The sequence below is a fragment of the Triturus cristatus genome, chromosome 9 (assembly GCF_964204655.1).
Source record: "Triturus cristatus chromosome 9, aTriCri1.1, whole genome shotgun sequence".
NCBI classification, from domain to species: Eukaryota; Metazoa; Chordata; class Amphibia; order Caudata; family Salamandridae; genus Triturus; species Triturus cristatus.
This window is the reverse complement of record NC_140592.1, coordinates 268,433,287-268,450,132: the sequence shown is the minus strand read 5'-3', so window position 1 is coordinate 268,450,132 and position 16,846 is coordinate 268,433,287. Positions and strand designations below refer to the sequence as shown.

Here is a 16,846-nt window from a genome sequence, read left to right as displayed (position 1 = left end):
GAATCTTTTTACAAAACCCAAAGCAACTATGGATCAGTACGGATACAATGTCCCCAAAAAATGGACACGTACAGACGAAACGTAAAATATAAATACCAAAACACCGGGAGCCCTACTTATAACAGGTTCAACTGGACTACAAATTGTACCAAGAAACGATTTCGCCCGGATGAGCAACACAAGCATGGAACTGGGTAACTTCCGATGTCTAAGGGTTGGCCCAGTATGTGTTCTGTAAAACAACAAACAAAAAACTAAACAAACAATAAACAAACTACTAACTACCAGCAGCCATTACTCCGTTGATTTAAAGCGGTAGCACTGCATAAAAAAAGTGGAGGTCAGGATACTATCCTACATTAAGTAGCTACTGGCACATCCCAGCGATAAGTTACAATGGAAACGCTTCCTTACAACGCTGATTGCTTAAAGTAGTCGCCATCTTCTAATGGGCTTCCATGCTGTGAAATACCTGGGATCAGCGGTACGACGGGAAAAGGGGGACAGAAATGCTTCGCAACTTTAAACAATCACTTCCAAATGCATTTTAAGCATAAACGTGTGCATTATTACACGCCTTCAGTCAACATGCAAATGTAGTACCGACCAGAGGGTAGCGCCAGTGTTTCTGTTCAGTGCACTCACACTAAGTGAAATATCAGGACGTCATAGTTAGCTATCCCACTGGCACTGGCTGAAGTTACTATGCGTGCTTGTGTGCGTATCTAATACAGAAAAGAAAATGTTTACTCGACTTTTATTATCGCCCATCGTCCTCGTGTTGGGTTGGGCTTGTTTAGGATATTTCTTTTGAACAATTTGGGCTTGTTTCAGGCTTTTATTCATGGGACATTGTGCTTGTTTTATACGTCAAACCTGCCTGTCCGGCAGGACATCGGTGTCTGTCCTCCCGCCAGTGACAGTTGTATTTCGGAGGGGACAGAGAGCGCCTCCTCTTGCAGGAACGAATAGAAGCCCTAGACCGGATCATGGAAGGCGAGAAGATGGACGAGAATGAATGGAAGTACCACGGAGAGGGCAATAAGAGTCTGGTGGTGTCCCACGTTCAGGTGAGGCTCTGCTCCCCGTCTTTAAATGCACTTTGGGGAGTCGGAGGGTATTCCAGGAGGCTGAGGAAACAAGGAAGAGACCTTCTCCTGGCCGAGGCACGATGCTCTGCAATGTGGTCTGCTATGTTACATGCTTCCTCAACTGCTCTGTTTAACGTCAAGCGAGTACACTACATCCTCTCGCCCCCTCAGCTTTGTAAGCTCCAAACTTTGATGGCTCATGTCCACGAAATGCACTTCGACCCGTGTAACTTGGGAGTGTGGATATCCTATTTGGTGATTTTGCTCCCACTCCTCATTCGCCTCAGCAACTGCCACTATATTGTCTGATTTGATGAGGGTTTACAGGGCGCCCATTTATCGCCGACTCATTTTGGTACCACAGTTTGTTTCTATCCCCACAACCGAAAGCATTCCAACCTTTCACCTTTATAAGGGAGATTAGGAATTTTGTAAGTCACTTCCTTTAAATTTACATCCCCAAGCGAAAAAAGCAAAGACTTCTTGAACTGGTGGGACCTTAGAGTCCTTGCCAAAAAACTGAAACTGGAATAGTTACACCATTAGGCTGGCAAATTCATCGCCTCATTTGATAATTTAGGCATCTATATGTCCTTGTCCAGCTTTACCCCAATTCCGTCTCCATGCCTTGTCTCCTACATGTACTGAAGAAAAACAGTGTACTGTTTGTCTTATTTTTCTCTAACTCTAGTACTCCATTATCCACCACCGCACTTATTCCTGTCCCAATGAGTTGCGCTTCATGGCTTCACCTGCTCTCTATTTTATGAAAATCGGTTAAAAACGTATTGGGCACTTTATTACACGCCTTTTTTGTCAGTCTTAAGTTTTTATACATCCAAGCACAACTATCCTAAATGGATTTAATATCGATATCTCAATCCCCATTCTCTTAAATGTATCATCCTCATCGGGTACATACCCTTGTTAAAAAAAACTCGTTTACCCTTTACCCATCTTTCTTTCCACCTCTTTAATTTGATACAGGCACTTTCTTACGCTGTGGGACACTTGTGCTTCTTTCTCCTCATTGTGGCTGTGTAGACCCCTCTCCATCTACACCCTTATTATTATTTAATTTTTTTACATGTGGCATGGATCTGCTTTATGGCACATTTGTTTTGAGATTTGTACCAATTCAAGACTTAAACCCCACAATCTACATTCATGTACTCCTTGTGTTATATTTAGTATGGTGTCTCTCCTGGCACTTTTCTTCAGCCTTTAGTGCCCGAGAGAATACACAAACATTGTCTACGAAAACGCTGCTGTGTGTAGTGTTTCCCATTTCTCTTGGTTGCACATGTATGGTACACATTGCTTTCGCAGCCCATGGATTTGCTACTTTTGATTTTCGTTGTTGTTTTCAAAACAAATTTATAGATAAAACCGATCTACCATCACTGCGTTTCCTGTAATTCCATTGATTTTGTTTATTTTTTTACTTGGCATCATTTCATAACGTGTGTTGAAACAAATAATCTTGCAAAGCGAATCAGTATCACTGACCAGTTTTGAAAGACTGTGATTATTCCTATAATGATGAAATACGATATTTATTTTATGAAATACCGTAGCAATTCAAATAATTATTTAAATAAAATATATCACTGGTCTCATTTCCTTCAAGAATTATGATATACCTACATATCCTGGCAGAAACATTTTTAGGGTAAGTAAAGACTTCCAAATAGCACAGGCTTACTCATCCTGTGGATTCTGTAATTACGTAGCATAAAGTGACGAATAACATGATTATTAGAGGGCATCATCTTAATGAAAATGATGTTACTGCTGCATGAGATTGTAAGCTCCTTCCAGGGATTTGCCATTGTCAAACACTAGATAAGTGTATGTAGTATTTGGCGATTCTGACTTTATATCTGGCACTCGGGGTACCTGGTTGACTGTGTATACTGATTTGACTCAGAAAGACTTGCTGTTATGTACACTGCTCTCTTTCATTGGAAAGAAGGAAGAGTTTGGGAGGCACTTGGGTTATATTTAAACTTCCCAAAGCCCAGGTCGTAAAACGTCCCTTTCCCCATGTAGTCTACCCATTGTCTGTGCTTGAGTACAGACACAGAAGGGGAGCCAACCATGCTTGTCACACATTGTAGATCAGATGTTGTTTATCATTTGTGATTGATAGTGACTCTCCCAGGTATTCATGAATGACTGCCACTAGGTTAAAGGTGTTGTTTTCTAAATCATGCTGTGACTCTTTTGGTTTATGGACACACCTTGCATGATACTGCGTGGTTTTATGTTCGGGATTATATGTTCCAGTTCTTTTCCACTGAAAGTGTGATTTCATCTATCCTGTAGTATCACCGGTGACTTCATTGATGTAACTTGGTGTGTTACTGTTCGTGGTGAGGCAGAGAGTTAAGTTCGTTCCTGTACTTTTACTGGGGAATTTCAATTCTTTTTAGGTTTTGGGCCATAGTCTACACAATGTTGCTGCAATTATGTTGCTCAATTACTAAGCCTTCCTCTCAACCCTAACTAAATCATAACTACGGTTTGTGCAAATGGATTTCAAGGGTTTTGTGTAGACTATATCCCTATCTACTAGTGGTATGGGTTGGTCTGTTAAGTGACATTGCTCTAATGACCCATTAAAGCAATATTGCTTTATGGATCATAAGAGCATGCAACCAGTGTTTTATTATGGTGTCCATTCACAGATTGCGGTCTGTTTATCATTATCAATTTTTTATAGTCCCTTTCAATATTCAGATAACTTTATTTCAAAATGGACGCAATGTTGTGATTGCAGTCATTTATATAGCGACTAGCTAAATAACCAGGCTTTATTTATGGAACACATGTTCAACTGTGGGAATGGGTTGGTTGTTGCATGCTGTTGGTAATTATGCGATGTTGATGCTCGAGCACACATGCCTTAGAGCCAACAAGTTAGCGTATTTTAGCAAATGTTGTGGCCACATCCAGCACAATTTATATTCTGTTTGGGCACTGTGTTCAGTTCCACTGAACATTATACTATATTATCCAATCAGAAAGAAGACTCTCTCATTTCAAAACCTCTTCTGATCGCAAGCATCTAATAGATATATAAATACATAACTGGCGCATGTCCTATGTAAAGTGGCAGTTTCTTTAATATCACTGAAATGGCTGAATTAAGAATGCTCTAAACCAGTTAAAGAGGGTTTTCTGCCAGTATTTCAATGAAAAAGATATACGAGTGCCCCTCATTTAACAATGTGCATTCCGACCATTCTGCAACACGTTTGACAAGATCAAAGTGATTGCCATGTGGAGGCTTTGCTGGGGTTTGGCCAAGAAAGCCAAAGTTATTAGCGAAGCAAAAACAGCTTGTCTTAGTTAGTGTTGTCAACCTTAACTACAGAGATGCAAATACCGCCTCTGTAATTTCTTAGAATGATTCTTGTTATACAATTTCAGTAGGGGTTTGCTTTTGTAATATTAGTTTTCTCAGAGGCTGTTTTGTGATCAAGACCCTAAGCCACTGTGGTCTCGTATGCCTTTGGTTACACGTTTTGCTGTGTATCTGGTGGTACCGCGAAAGGTCAAGCAGTCTGCATTTTGTCTTTCTATCATTGGACAGTTGCACCAGCTCCTGAACAAGTGTTCAGATGTGTCTTGGTGCCGTTCAGAAAGGAATATCCTAGGTAAATCCTAAGTGATCCCCTAATGGAGAATTATTTTTTAGATGTTCTACAGTGCTCCTGCCGACAACAGTCTGGATGAGGCCAAGTTGTGAGTTGATTGAGTAAGCGTTATTTTATTTTGAAAAATTGTCACATATAGAGACTGTGTTTGCTATTTGGGGGGAGTACTTTCCAGACCAGCCTCCTTACATAATATTGTCATGTTTACATCATCTATAAAATTCGTATCTCACTGAATAGTGCACATAAATTCAGGCTTGAATGACCAATGAGCAGACATTTTTAGGACAGAAAGCATAGATGTTCAGGATGACTATGGAGCCTGAATGTGTTTCCCTTTTATATTCATAATTTGCTGTTTTACCTCCTGCTCCTTCCCTGTGATCAGGTCTGTTCATATCGGCTTTGTACCCCTAATGGAAAAAAGACAGGCAAGGTAGGTGGGTGTTCCAATGGAGAATCGCGTAACAATAAGGGGTACAGTCCCTTCGAGGGCTGGTAATTAGTGTATGCAGTCATATTGAATCTCTAGATAATAAAGGGGCTGGGAAGACAAAATTAGTTACAAGATTCTTTTAGGTTTATCTTTTTGAATGTCATGGCATTCATATTCCAAAGGCTAATGGAGGTAACCTGTAGTCTGTTGCAAGAAACGGCATTGCTGGCTTTGTGTTTGGTTCAGCTGCCAGTGTCCTACTGCAAAGATTGATTTTTGACTCTTGTACAATATCTGGATTAGAATATACCGTGTTTCTTCAGTGTAATGTTAAAAAAATGTAAAAATAATATTCTTCATAGAAGTACATCATTTGTTACGTCGTACATTGCCTAACAAAGGCAAGTCTCATATCTTATTGTATCTCTTTGCAGTGATTTTTATTTGCATGGGCCGTTCCATGCCTAAATTGAGATGCAAACACTGCATATGGAAACATTTGAGAGGAACAGGGTGAAGCCTTTTCCCCGTTTAATTCTAATCCCTCTTCCTTACATTAGGAACTGTTTGAATTAAAGCTTTCATAACTTTTTTTCCCCCCACAACTGCTATGCCGGCCACATTTAACATCCTTTTGGGGATTGTAAATACACAAGTAGTTGTTTTTTACACGTAAGGTTTTGTGAATATAGCCAAAATACGCCTCTTTCCAAAAAAAGAAAACAGTGCTGTACAGCATTTTATTTTCTTCTAAAAAGCGGCATCAACAAAAACAGTGCAAAAATCGCCCTATTCCCAGCCTAATGACACCGACAGCATGGGGAAAAAACTCACTAGAATGTTTGTACTTGTAAGATGTGGTGAATGTGTTTCTGCTCTGCAATATCCACTTGCTTGTTGTTTGTGGGAAACAATAAGTTTGAAACCCGGGGTGAACACGGAAGCTTAAATGTTTCTGAAAAATAGAAAAACGTCTGATTACAGAATGGTATGATTTGTGTAGAATGGTGAAGATTTCCCCAAGCAAACTAATAACCGAATCCATAAAATAGTAAATGTAAATCGGGATGGGCAAGTAAAATTGGAGTCTAGGTTTACATGTGTAGATTGAAGTCTGATCACAAAAGTAATACATCATTACTTTCCTCTGAATCTACTTTAGCAAAAATCAAATAATAGCAGTTGAACTACTGCCCTACATCCCTACTTCTCCCTTTTATAGAAACACAGTACTCCACATTTGCAGGTGGGTATATTGTACAGAACAGTAACAAGCCAATCGTATGTCATTCTGGGGGATCAACACTCTTCTCAATTTAGCATTGGCGATGGCTGTGTTGGTTGGACCTTTGTTGTGGCTTGCAAGGATCCCACTACATTTTGTCACCCAGAATGCTCTGCAAACATTCCCAACCAAGGATTCCACGAGGTAAGTGTCAAGTCTCCCCTTCCGCTGCAAACCATGGTTATTTGTATGCCATTGGGTGCAACATAATTGGTTAATTCAGTATTTTGGATGTGCATTGTAAAAGTACTCGCTCTGCATTTTAATTGTGCCCTTTGCTGTTCACATTGTGCACTGTAGAAGTGCTTATTGACAATGACTTAATTGAGTTGGACGTAGTAGATACAATCTTATGTATGCGATTGGTTTTAGGTGAATGCTAACTAGTGCCTTACTGAATGTATGTCGGGGTGTTGTTGCTGTTTTTGGGTGCATGTAGCCTTCATTGAAATCCTTCAGACCAGTTTTTAGGTCTCGCCTGAGCCAGCACATGCGCCGCTCTGCGAGACCTTTAGTAAGTGGCTTTTGAAAGTGCCACCACAGGCTTTTGGTGGCCTCAAGCTTGCGTGCATGCGCGCAGCCGCCATCTGTCTTTCCTCCGTCACACAACTCCCGCTTCTCCCCCCTTCCCCACCACAGATCGCTTCTCGCGGCCGCTCGCGCGTGCGGCAATGCTTGCATCGCTCGCCGCGCTTGATCGCCATCAATTTCGCGCTGCGCGGCCGTGTCCCTTTCACGGCCTGCGGCCAATGCTTGTCTTTTCTATTTCTCTACAAGGTAACGTCTTGGGACGTAAGCAATCCTTTCCACAAAAAAGTTCTTCGATGCAGATAATATCCCAACCCATTCGTCTCTCATCTTATATGTAGGAACATTTTGTAATGTTCACTTCAGTACCGCATTTTAATATATTTCTCTGCACTAGAAAGTTCAAACCAGTGCCCAGGTGCCACTTTTCCTGGTAAACCCCATCTGAGATGGTTAGTCACCCCCCAAACGAGTCACCCCTCACTTCAATCCATTCCTCATCATTAATGTCCAAATCAGTCTGGCTACAGTTAGCAGGAGTCTAACTCCTTAAACTCTAAAGCCATTGAGGAAACAACGACCCTCCGCTTGTAATTTCAGGAGTTGTTAAGATAGGAGGAGGTTCCTTGACCTAAATGGTACACGATGCACTTTACAGCAGGCACATTTACCCACTGCGCTATTTTATGACGAGTCAAACCTCATCTTAGAATGCATGAAAATGACGCCACCCAGCGTATTACCCAACAGTGTTATCTTCCCACTAAGGCACTCTGGAACTTAGCTGGATACATTGGGAGGTAGTCGGAAGTTGCCTACGGCCCGTAAGATATTTTAGAACGCAGTCAGCGACCAATTAATGAAAATAGAACATATTTAATATCACATTCCTTCATGCTGCCAATTTTTTTGGGCCCAAAAAATGACATCCATTTTATAAATTGACTGTCAGGCTCCGCTGCGGACACACCCCCTTATACGGACCCACCCTACCCCCAATGTAATCGACCTACTAAGTCCTCCCCGCCACCCCAACCCTACGTATAGCAATACATGCGATTTGGGAGTTTTCAGTGTTTTTTTTTTTTTTTAATTTAGTGTATGTTTTTTAAACAGGACCGGAGTAACCTCTCTCTGAGCACTTCAAATGTGGCAACATTTCACAAGAGATACAAATGGGACAAAATCAATGTAGCACTACACAAGAGGTCACAAAACTATAAACACGTCAAGTTACAAGAGACGCTCAAAACGAGTAGACAGTTTAAGATGAAAGGTGCAGCTCAGCTCGGGTATTTTCTACGTCATTGATGACTTCTGCAGCGTTGCCATACTTTGCTCTGGACAGTGCCAGCACTTCCCTACAGAAGTGCCATATAGTAAATAGGGTATGCCAGCTCATATCTTCGGTAACAAAACATTCAGAATATTTGCATCTGCACCCTTACATTATCATTCGCACTTGCAATGGGTAATCATTGTCCACGTTACCAACCCCTTATTAGTTTAGTCCGTGGGCGTCAGAAAATATATTAACTAAGAACTCTACGTAAAACCGTCTTTATGTTATAAAGCGGCATATGTCAACACTCTTTAATCAAATGGCAGGTTCTAGAATTTATGCTTACCTCCAGTCTCCCGAGTTTGGACCTTAAACATTTTCTTGTCTCCACTTTCTAATTCCAAACAAGTCCCATTCAAAAGTACCCGAAGTATGTAATCAGAAGGCTAGTTTTAAACTGATCGGCTGAGAGATGGTTAGAGGCAGGACTTCGTGACTGTACTTACCAGTGAGCCCTGCCATTGGTTAGAAGAAGTGGCCGGCCCAGAAAAACAGGGCACACCTATTCTCAAAGAACCCGCCGACGCAACGGAAGTGACCACCCCATTGCTCCGTAAGATATACCCCCATTCTAAGTGAGCCACGCTCTACTTCTTCTATCAAAACCTAGCACCCCAGCCGTCTGTGGTGGCATGTAGGCAGACTGAATAGGAAAATCCCAACGCTAGGACTGTCTCTAGAGAACTCGTTGCCATTTGGGTAAAAAGTGAAAACAGCACAACAGGGACCCGGTGGACTTATAAATATGCTTTATGGCCGTGGTATTGAAACAGGGGTACAGTTAAGGTAGTTTCGCTATCTAATAATTATGTTGAAGAATGATGCTGACTATGGTTGTTTCTAAGCGAAAAATGTTTCGGTCATTTGGTGACGGCCACAGCACATTATTTTAGACTTGGCGTTTCATTTCTATATGTCTTTGTAGATCTGATGGGCGAAAGTAAGCATTAAGTGCTGTTGTTGCGTGTAAACAGACACCCATTATTACCAGCACACATTTTCAACCTCGTTAATTGTTTTCCTAAAACGTCTTGTGAATTTTATACAGGAGATGATTAAGAAAGTATTGACAACCGAGGGGCTGTAAGCAGGGCTTTAAGTGGTAAAAAAAACTGGGGGTGCTCTAAAAGGTGCTCTAACAGTTGATGTTGTTGCACCAAGGCTCTTGTGCTGCATAACTAAATACTTATAAGGTCCCAAAAGCGAGACCTCTTGGCTATGCCAATGCTTGTTGTGGTTCCTTTGGTGCTAGTGTCCTGAATAAGGCAGCGTGCAAGAGTCTTAACTTGTTGTCCTTGGTTGGTTTCCATTTTACTTAAGATTCTGCTCTTTCTGTTAACTTCCATGTGAGGTTATGAGAGATGAGTTCTGTTGTATTGTCAGGTCTGACCTTTGAAAGGATCCAAGCTTTGTAGGTCTAATTGGGGTTTGTTGTCTTGCTCTCTAGTGAAATCTCCCGTTCAGTGTCTGGCATTGAGCATCAAGATATTCAGACGAGAAAGTAATGCATATTGTGCACCCGTTAAATCTTAGGCCTATTAGAAGAAACTGCCACCAGGATTGCAAATTATGAGGTAGGTGTAGCAAAATGGCTTCCACCCATTTATTCCTCCTGGAGGTTTTACTTTTGTTCACCCAGTTTTTGAACCTTTACCATGGGTGAGTGTCCAAACCCTAGCCTCACCTATGGTATTTTCATAGTAATTGGACTGAGCATGTTCATAGCCAGTGCCGTGTTTTTGGTGCAATTAAGATAAGGGACCCTAGGCTGGTCACACATGTGCATTCTAGTGTGCGGACAGCGTGTGAGACTACCGTCATGCACAGTTAGCCTGGGGTAGAAGGGTCTGCCAGGATAGGTGCTGACATGGGGCAGACCGTCTAAAATTAGTGGGTATTCATAGATAGATCAGTAGAGCTTACTAAATTTATATGTAGTGCTACATTGTGTTGTACACATACGTGAAATCTGCCTTAAAGTTTTGTGCCACTTAGGCCTACATAGTCCAGTGAGGTGTCAAAGTAGGTTAACAGATGCAGGCTGAGTTTGAATATGAAGGTCCCAGTAACATTTGTATATGTTATGAGTCATCAAGAATTAGCTGTCGCACTGCAACTGGTCTGGGTCAGCCCAGGCCCACTGAACAAAGAAGAAAGCCCAGACATCTGGAGCTGACATAGGAGGAACTCCCTTTGAAGTTTTGGTGGGAAGTATCTGGCAGTGATGTCAGCTAGGGATGGAGCTGAGCCCCTCAGAGAAGCTCTTCACATAGAACTTGAAAATGCCATTTTAGATTGCCCCAGAATGCTGTGCAGAGGTGATGGGACAGGGGTGCAGGGATGAGTTATCCTAGAATTGCTCAGTGGTGTCTGGCATGTAGAACATTTAACCCCCACTTATAAACCCCTGCACAAGGAAGAGACTGGGAATACGACCCTGGACCTGGGAAGCAACAGCAACGGAAGCATGGACAGCTGGAAAGAGAAGCCACCTGATTCCCTGCTACGTACTCTGGATCTGACTCCCAGGACTAGATGGGTTTCTTCAGGGTCAGTGGCGCTGGTCTCCTTGTGCCCCCTGAGGACAAGTTTCGGGAAGATCTGGACCCCACTGCCAACCAAGTGCCATGCAAGACAGCCTTGAGGCTTTGGGGCATGGGAGTGTTGCCAGAAGGGTGCACTGCTAGCTAGTGGTAGAGGGTCTGTGCAAGAAACCTCCGTCTGCAGGAGAGGAGCACTTGGAGCTAGGAGAGGAGAAGTCTGGCACAGGGAGCCGGTAAAACCAGCTCATTCCCAATGGTGACAAGTTAGAGACCAGGAGATCTGTTGAAAATGGTACAGATGGCTAGAGCTCGCCACCTGGAGCAAAATGAACTGAAGATCATAACACGGCACGAGATATGGCTTTTGTGAAGATTTGACCTTTTGAACCTGAGGCAGAGATGCGGAGCAAGTTTGCCACTGCCGTACTTAGAAGAAAACACTTAGGGTGGGCCAGGGCTCGGTGTGGAATTCAATCCGTGGGAGCGGGTGTGCTTGTGGGCTCCCATTTACCCAGGGGTGCAGCTGGAGGATTTGAGGTGCACGCATGAGTAGGGAGGGGGAGGGAGTCGGGGTTGGGTGGGTTCTGTCGGGGAAGCCGGGACTGGGCGTCTCGGGATGCACCCACTGCCATACCTGTAGCGTCGTGCCCCGTGAGCATGGGCACCTGGGAGTAAAAGCCTGTTGAGGCGCAAATCCGCTTACAGAAATGAGCAGAATGCGACCCACTCATTAAGTATTCACTCACTCTGGATGGAGTGCCCCATCATGCCTTGCATAGGGTAATTTCAATTTTCCACATGCTTTGTGGTGGCCCAAAGGGGGGCAGGGGCACCACAAACATTTTGCCACGTGTTGTGGGGCTGCATGGGGAGAAGCACAGTCCTCCCCAACTAGGTTTACTACATTTCTCTATTTTTCTGGTGACTGAAATTGTAGGAGTGTAAACAAAGACTCAGACACATTGTTTTGATTTGCAATGCTTTATTCAAGGTATTTTATTGTAAGAACTGTTGAGAAACATTGCAGTGCTTTTATTAATGTTAACAATTGTATTTAAATATGGTTATTTATTGCATTGGTTTGGGGATAACTTCTAGCATGTGATTATTTTTCTTATATTGTGGCGACCCCTTTGACAAAGTCAATAGGCTTGCCTTATATATTATAGTACCCCTTTATAGAATGATGTGTCATCTGCTATAGCTGGGAGTGGTATTGAGATCATGGGGTTCGTGACCCACTAGATGCTAAATGTGATTCAGGGCTGACACCAAAGGTATTTTAATCTACCTGATGTATAATATTTTGTAGTGCATATGAAATAAATGTACTTTTCCATTTTTCAAAGAAACCGCACCGACTGGACAATCGATATTTTATTTAGTGCTGTTGCATGCCAGCGAACGGAGATAACTAGCCCACACTCCCTCCCTGCTCTGCTTTCCTACTCTGAGAGAGAGTCCGGTGCTAAAACGGGGTACTTGGTTCCCAGTAAGGAGACAATTGTGAACCTTTAGTCGCACTGGACGCACATTCTTCAGAACTGATAACCCATTTTTTTTACTGTAGAGTTAGAGAATAGGGCGGGAGAAGTATATAAACAGCCAGGTCAGTAAAAGGATAAATAGTGCAATAAGAAATCTAGTGCTGGTTAACCAAGGAAGATGGAAAGGAGAGAAATATGAGAGCAGACCGATGTATGGCATGCATGTTATACCTAATGACTTGTCAGCATTCTTTTGTTTTTTGCTTATAGCTATGCTATTAGTTGTGTTTTTTCTTTTAGTATATGTTTTGTCTGGCTTCTAAATTCCTTCAAGTCCGGTTTTTCGTATCTTCCTGACATTTTACCCAGCCCTGCTCGGTTTCCGACAAAGTGAACATTTTTGACATTTTCTGCATACTGAAAATAGGCAAGGCTGTCCACAGTACTGACTCCACCTCATAATTTAAGTTGCCTGGTGTCCTTATGATACAGAACACATACTCTGTTTTGTAAAATCCCCAGAAGGCTAATCCTTTACAGAAGTGATCTTTGTATGTTTAGGGCTGGCTACAGACCGCATTGGCTGTTTGAGAGCCCCCTTCTTAACACACTGTACAAACAGAAAAGGGCTTTGGGTCACCACTTCAGCCACTGGTTTGTTTGGGAGAACCCCGTTTGGGCATTTGCTTGCTGGGAGGTCCTATACTTCTTGGGACCAGCCAAGGCATGTCATGGGTGTATGTTTTTGGTCTTTACATTTTTTTACTTGTAGAGACAACTTAGTCCCTCTTTAGATTGCACACCTGCTCCTATCAAACCTCCGCTCCAGCTGATTTAAAAGAATGATGTAAGAGGACTTACTTACACGAGCTCCGGCTGCTCTCACTTTGGAAGAATTCTGGAACAAGGTGTCCAAAGCAGCAGCACTGAGCAGCTGTGAATATAGCCATGGACCAGAGTGCTGATAAAGGGGCCAGTGGGCATGCATCTATGGTTGGCAAAGTGCTATCCATTTCTAATCCATCTCAATATGACATCATGGCTATTGCTCCAGAGAATATAGCATCCCTGCCCCAGATTCTTCCAGCCAGGCTGCGGAGCAGCACAGGATCCAGTGCTCTACACTGCAGTGCTGCCTTCATCGGCTTTGTGGGCCCAACTGGCTTCTTGGTCGACAGCTCTTGTGGTTGCTGCTCATGGCTGAGCAGAGCAGCAAACTAGAGGTTGGGCCAGAGCTGTTACAGTAACGTGGACTGTGTGGTTCAGTGGCTGTTCTGTTTTTCTGTGTCCTGTCTGAGCTCACTGGGTGTATTGGTTCTGAAGTTTTTCAGGTAGTCAGTCGCATGTCTCGCAGGAGGGGCAGAAGTTGGAAAATGACATAGGAGAAGTACCGCTGAACAACTGGTAGTTGCTCATGTTGCCCCTCACCGCTCCTTCTTCTGCTGTCTCCTCTTCACTTTGCAGGCAGAATGTACTGCACCTTCTTATCGGACAGAGTGCCTGTGCTCATGCGGTGCTCTACCCAGTTAATGTAGCTCTTCGTTTAGGCAATGTCTCTTTCCTTCCTCAGGTAGGGAATCACCTGTAGTTTTATTCCACTGGACATAATCTAAGCTGTGCTCTCTGTTGCTGCTGAGCTCCTAGTATTGTCAGTTGTCAATGCTTGTGTAGCAGTGAGAGGTCCGTCTTCAACAGTGCCTATGCTCTCAGCTTTTCACAAGCAGCGGCTCTCACCAGGTGTGCCAGTGTTCTGGCAGTGAGGTAGTGCTAGTTGCCTCTCTTGTGGCCAAGGATGGGTGAGGACAGCTATTTGATGTATTTTGTGTTCTTAAAAAAAAATTTACATTGTGGATGGAGGACGACTCAGACCATTGGATTCCTTCCTTGCCTGGGAAGCCAGAGATTCAGTGCAGGGCTAGAAAAAACTGTTAAGGGGAGGTTAGCATTCCCTTCGTGATCCCAGTCCCTGACTCTGCCTTATATCCCAGGCCAGCTTTCAGTCAATCGGGCATGATGTTTGTAGTGGGGCCATGGGTGATAGGAAGTAGAATTGCAGCCCCAGCACCTTCTAGAAGATTTGCAGCTCAAGTATTGTCGAGAGAATGGTGGCCAAAATAGTGACTTTTGAAGTGCAAGTGGAAACGCAACCACTTTCAGCCTGTCAGTGGGTATGGATGCTATGAAATGGATGGCAAGCAAACTGCACAGCTACTCATTAATGTCATGGGGTTGGTGGTGCATCAGTGAGTAGAATGCCCATGATGCTGCAAAAACATTTCCTAAGTAAGATTGTGATAGTACATATGTGAGCATTGATGATGCAGTAATCGGGGCACTTTTCTACAACTTTGTTGTGTTGAGATATGTGTTTGAGCTATATATTGTATAATAAACCTTTATTTAACAAGCATTGTAGAGTTTGAGCCATCTTTTACTCCTCATGCACGCACATACCCACTCGCCCATCAATAATACCACACACACACACTTTTAGTTAATATAAGCAAGATAGTTTGGCTTTGACAAAGCTTGTTTTTTCATGCTAAGGAAATAGAAGATACAATGTGCAAAACCTTTTCCAGAATATAGCCTTGGACTGCTACCGCCAGGCTGATACAAACGAATTTTCTGTAAAAAGAAAAATATGCTTTTATTCTTTTTTTTTTTTTAACGTTGAAAAGGATGTGTTAAACTTTTTTTTTGTTGAGTTTTTTTTATTTGCTTTCATGTAAGAACAATTGAGTCACACTGCCCGAAGACAGAATTTATGACGTTTGTGAAATTTTCTTCATGTTACATTCCAATTTTATTTCCTTTTTTTTTTTTTTTTTTTTTTTATAAAACCTTTATTTCGGGAAATGCACAAAACACAGCGTCTGCCTACAACCCCTCGGGGCCGGCCGCTATGACATTGTAGATCATAGAACAATAATGTCAGGATAAGAAAAGGTTTAATTTTATGATTTTGTCGAGTACAATGTAGTGAACTACGAGAGGAGTCGAAGCTAACATTGACCAGGAGAGACATAACCATTCACGGAGCTCCCAGAAGGGGGCGTTATATAGGAAAGCATTTGCAAGGAAACAGGTAGCCACCATCCGGGAACTAAGAGCAAACACTATACCACAGAATGATAGAACACAATAAACTCCCAACTAACACTGAACCCCGACCCCGAAGAAACAAAGAAACATAAAAGAAAAGGAAACCGAAGAAGAAGAGCGAAAGAAGAGAAAGAGGGCCATAGAGACAAAGAAAAGACATAGAACACATCCCATCCCCCCACCCTGCATACCAGCGGAAGGCCACGGCCCACCCCCCCCCCAATAGGCATGCCTGTCGCCCCAAATGAACCCCAAGTAGGAAGAGAGTCCGGAGAGTGGGAAAGAACATCCCAGTCTCCGACTCCCAGAGAAGGCAGGAGGAGGAAATTTTACATACTCCCGGTCACCACAGCCCCATAAGCATCCCCCACCCTGAATATCATCAGCACAACTGAAGTAGCAAGCAAAGCAGCAGGTGGGGAGACTCCATTCCAAATGTGCAAATAAATCAGATAATTAGCAGTCCCATCCTAGTACCCGCCCGCCAATACGTACAGCAAACTAAAGGGAATCGCCCAGCCCTGGCCCGATCCTAAGTGGCCCCACAGATCCACCCCCGCAATCAACCATAGCAAATTACACACAGGCGGCACAGCAAATACATGGACAAATATTCTAGTCCGGGTCATGCCAGGCGGTCAGGCAGGATCATCAAGGGAGACAACATCAGCCCTGGCCAGAACGCGGAGACCCCACCAAGCATGGCCACCGCTGGAAGTGTACCTCAGGCAGAACAAAGGAGCAAGATGGCCGCTCCCGGCCCAGAAGACGGAGAGGGAGAGGAAGCGAGAGTTCCCAATCATAAACCATCACCACAGCGATCGTAACCAACACAGTTTTCCCCACAGAACGGCACACACTCCGGCGATGTTGAGGAAGCCGTGGCAACACTTGCAGAGGCAGAGTCTCAGCTTGTAAAGTGGAAGGGAGCTTTGTATCTGCAACTTTGTCATTAAAAGAACACTCGACACTGTAGCCAGGGAGAGGACGTTCCACAGTATCCCCCTGTCGCCACATTGTATCCACCTCGAAGGGAATGAGAGGCATTGGGGGGTCAGACAACCGCAGTAGTTCCCTGGATGGCATAGCAGCATCGATCTTCCGCTCCAGTTCTCGAGTGTGTTGGCACCATGTCGCCCTCAAGTCTTCCAGGGCTAGAAGGATATCACCATAGGTCAGGTCTGCTCCTCGCTTCCGCATATCGGCAGTATGTAAAGGCGCCACCAGGACACCCTCCAGCTCGACAGTAGGCAGGGAAGCTTGCGTCAGGGGTATGGAGGCTTCCGTCTTTCCGGCGAGGTAGACCGGCACCGCCACCATTTTGGCAGTTAGCCCACAGCGGAGGGGTGAGGGCGACTCCATAGGGC

At 43.6% G+C, this 16,846-nt stretch overlaps 1 protein-coding gene across 1 annotated transcript in view; it reads left to right on the top strand.

Moving 5' to 3' along the window:
- Positions 1-832: 832 nt before the first annotated feature.
- The window catches only part of IPPK (inositol-pentakisphosphate 2-kinase), a 324,563-nt gene continuing 308,549 nt past the window's right edge, over positions 833-16,846 (top strand). The window contains exon 1 of the mRNA XM_085624891.1: positions 833-1,070. Coding sequence (XP_085481017.1) covers positions 990-1,070 — 81 coding nt within the window. The 5' untranslated portion in view covers positions 833-989. The remainder of the gene's footprint in view (positions 1,071-16,846) is intronic.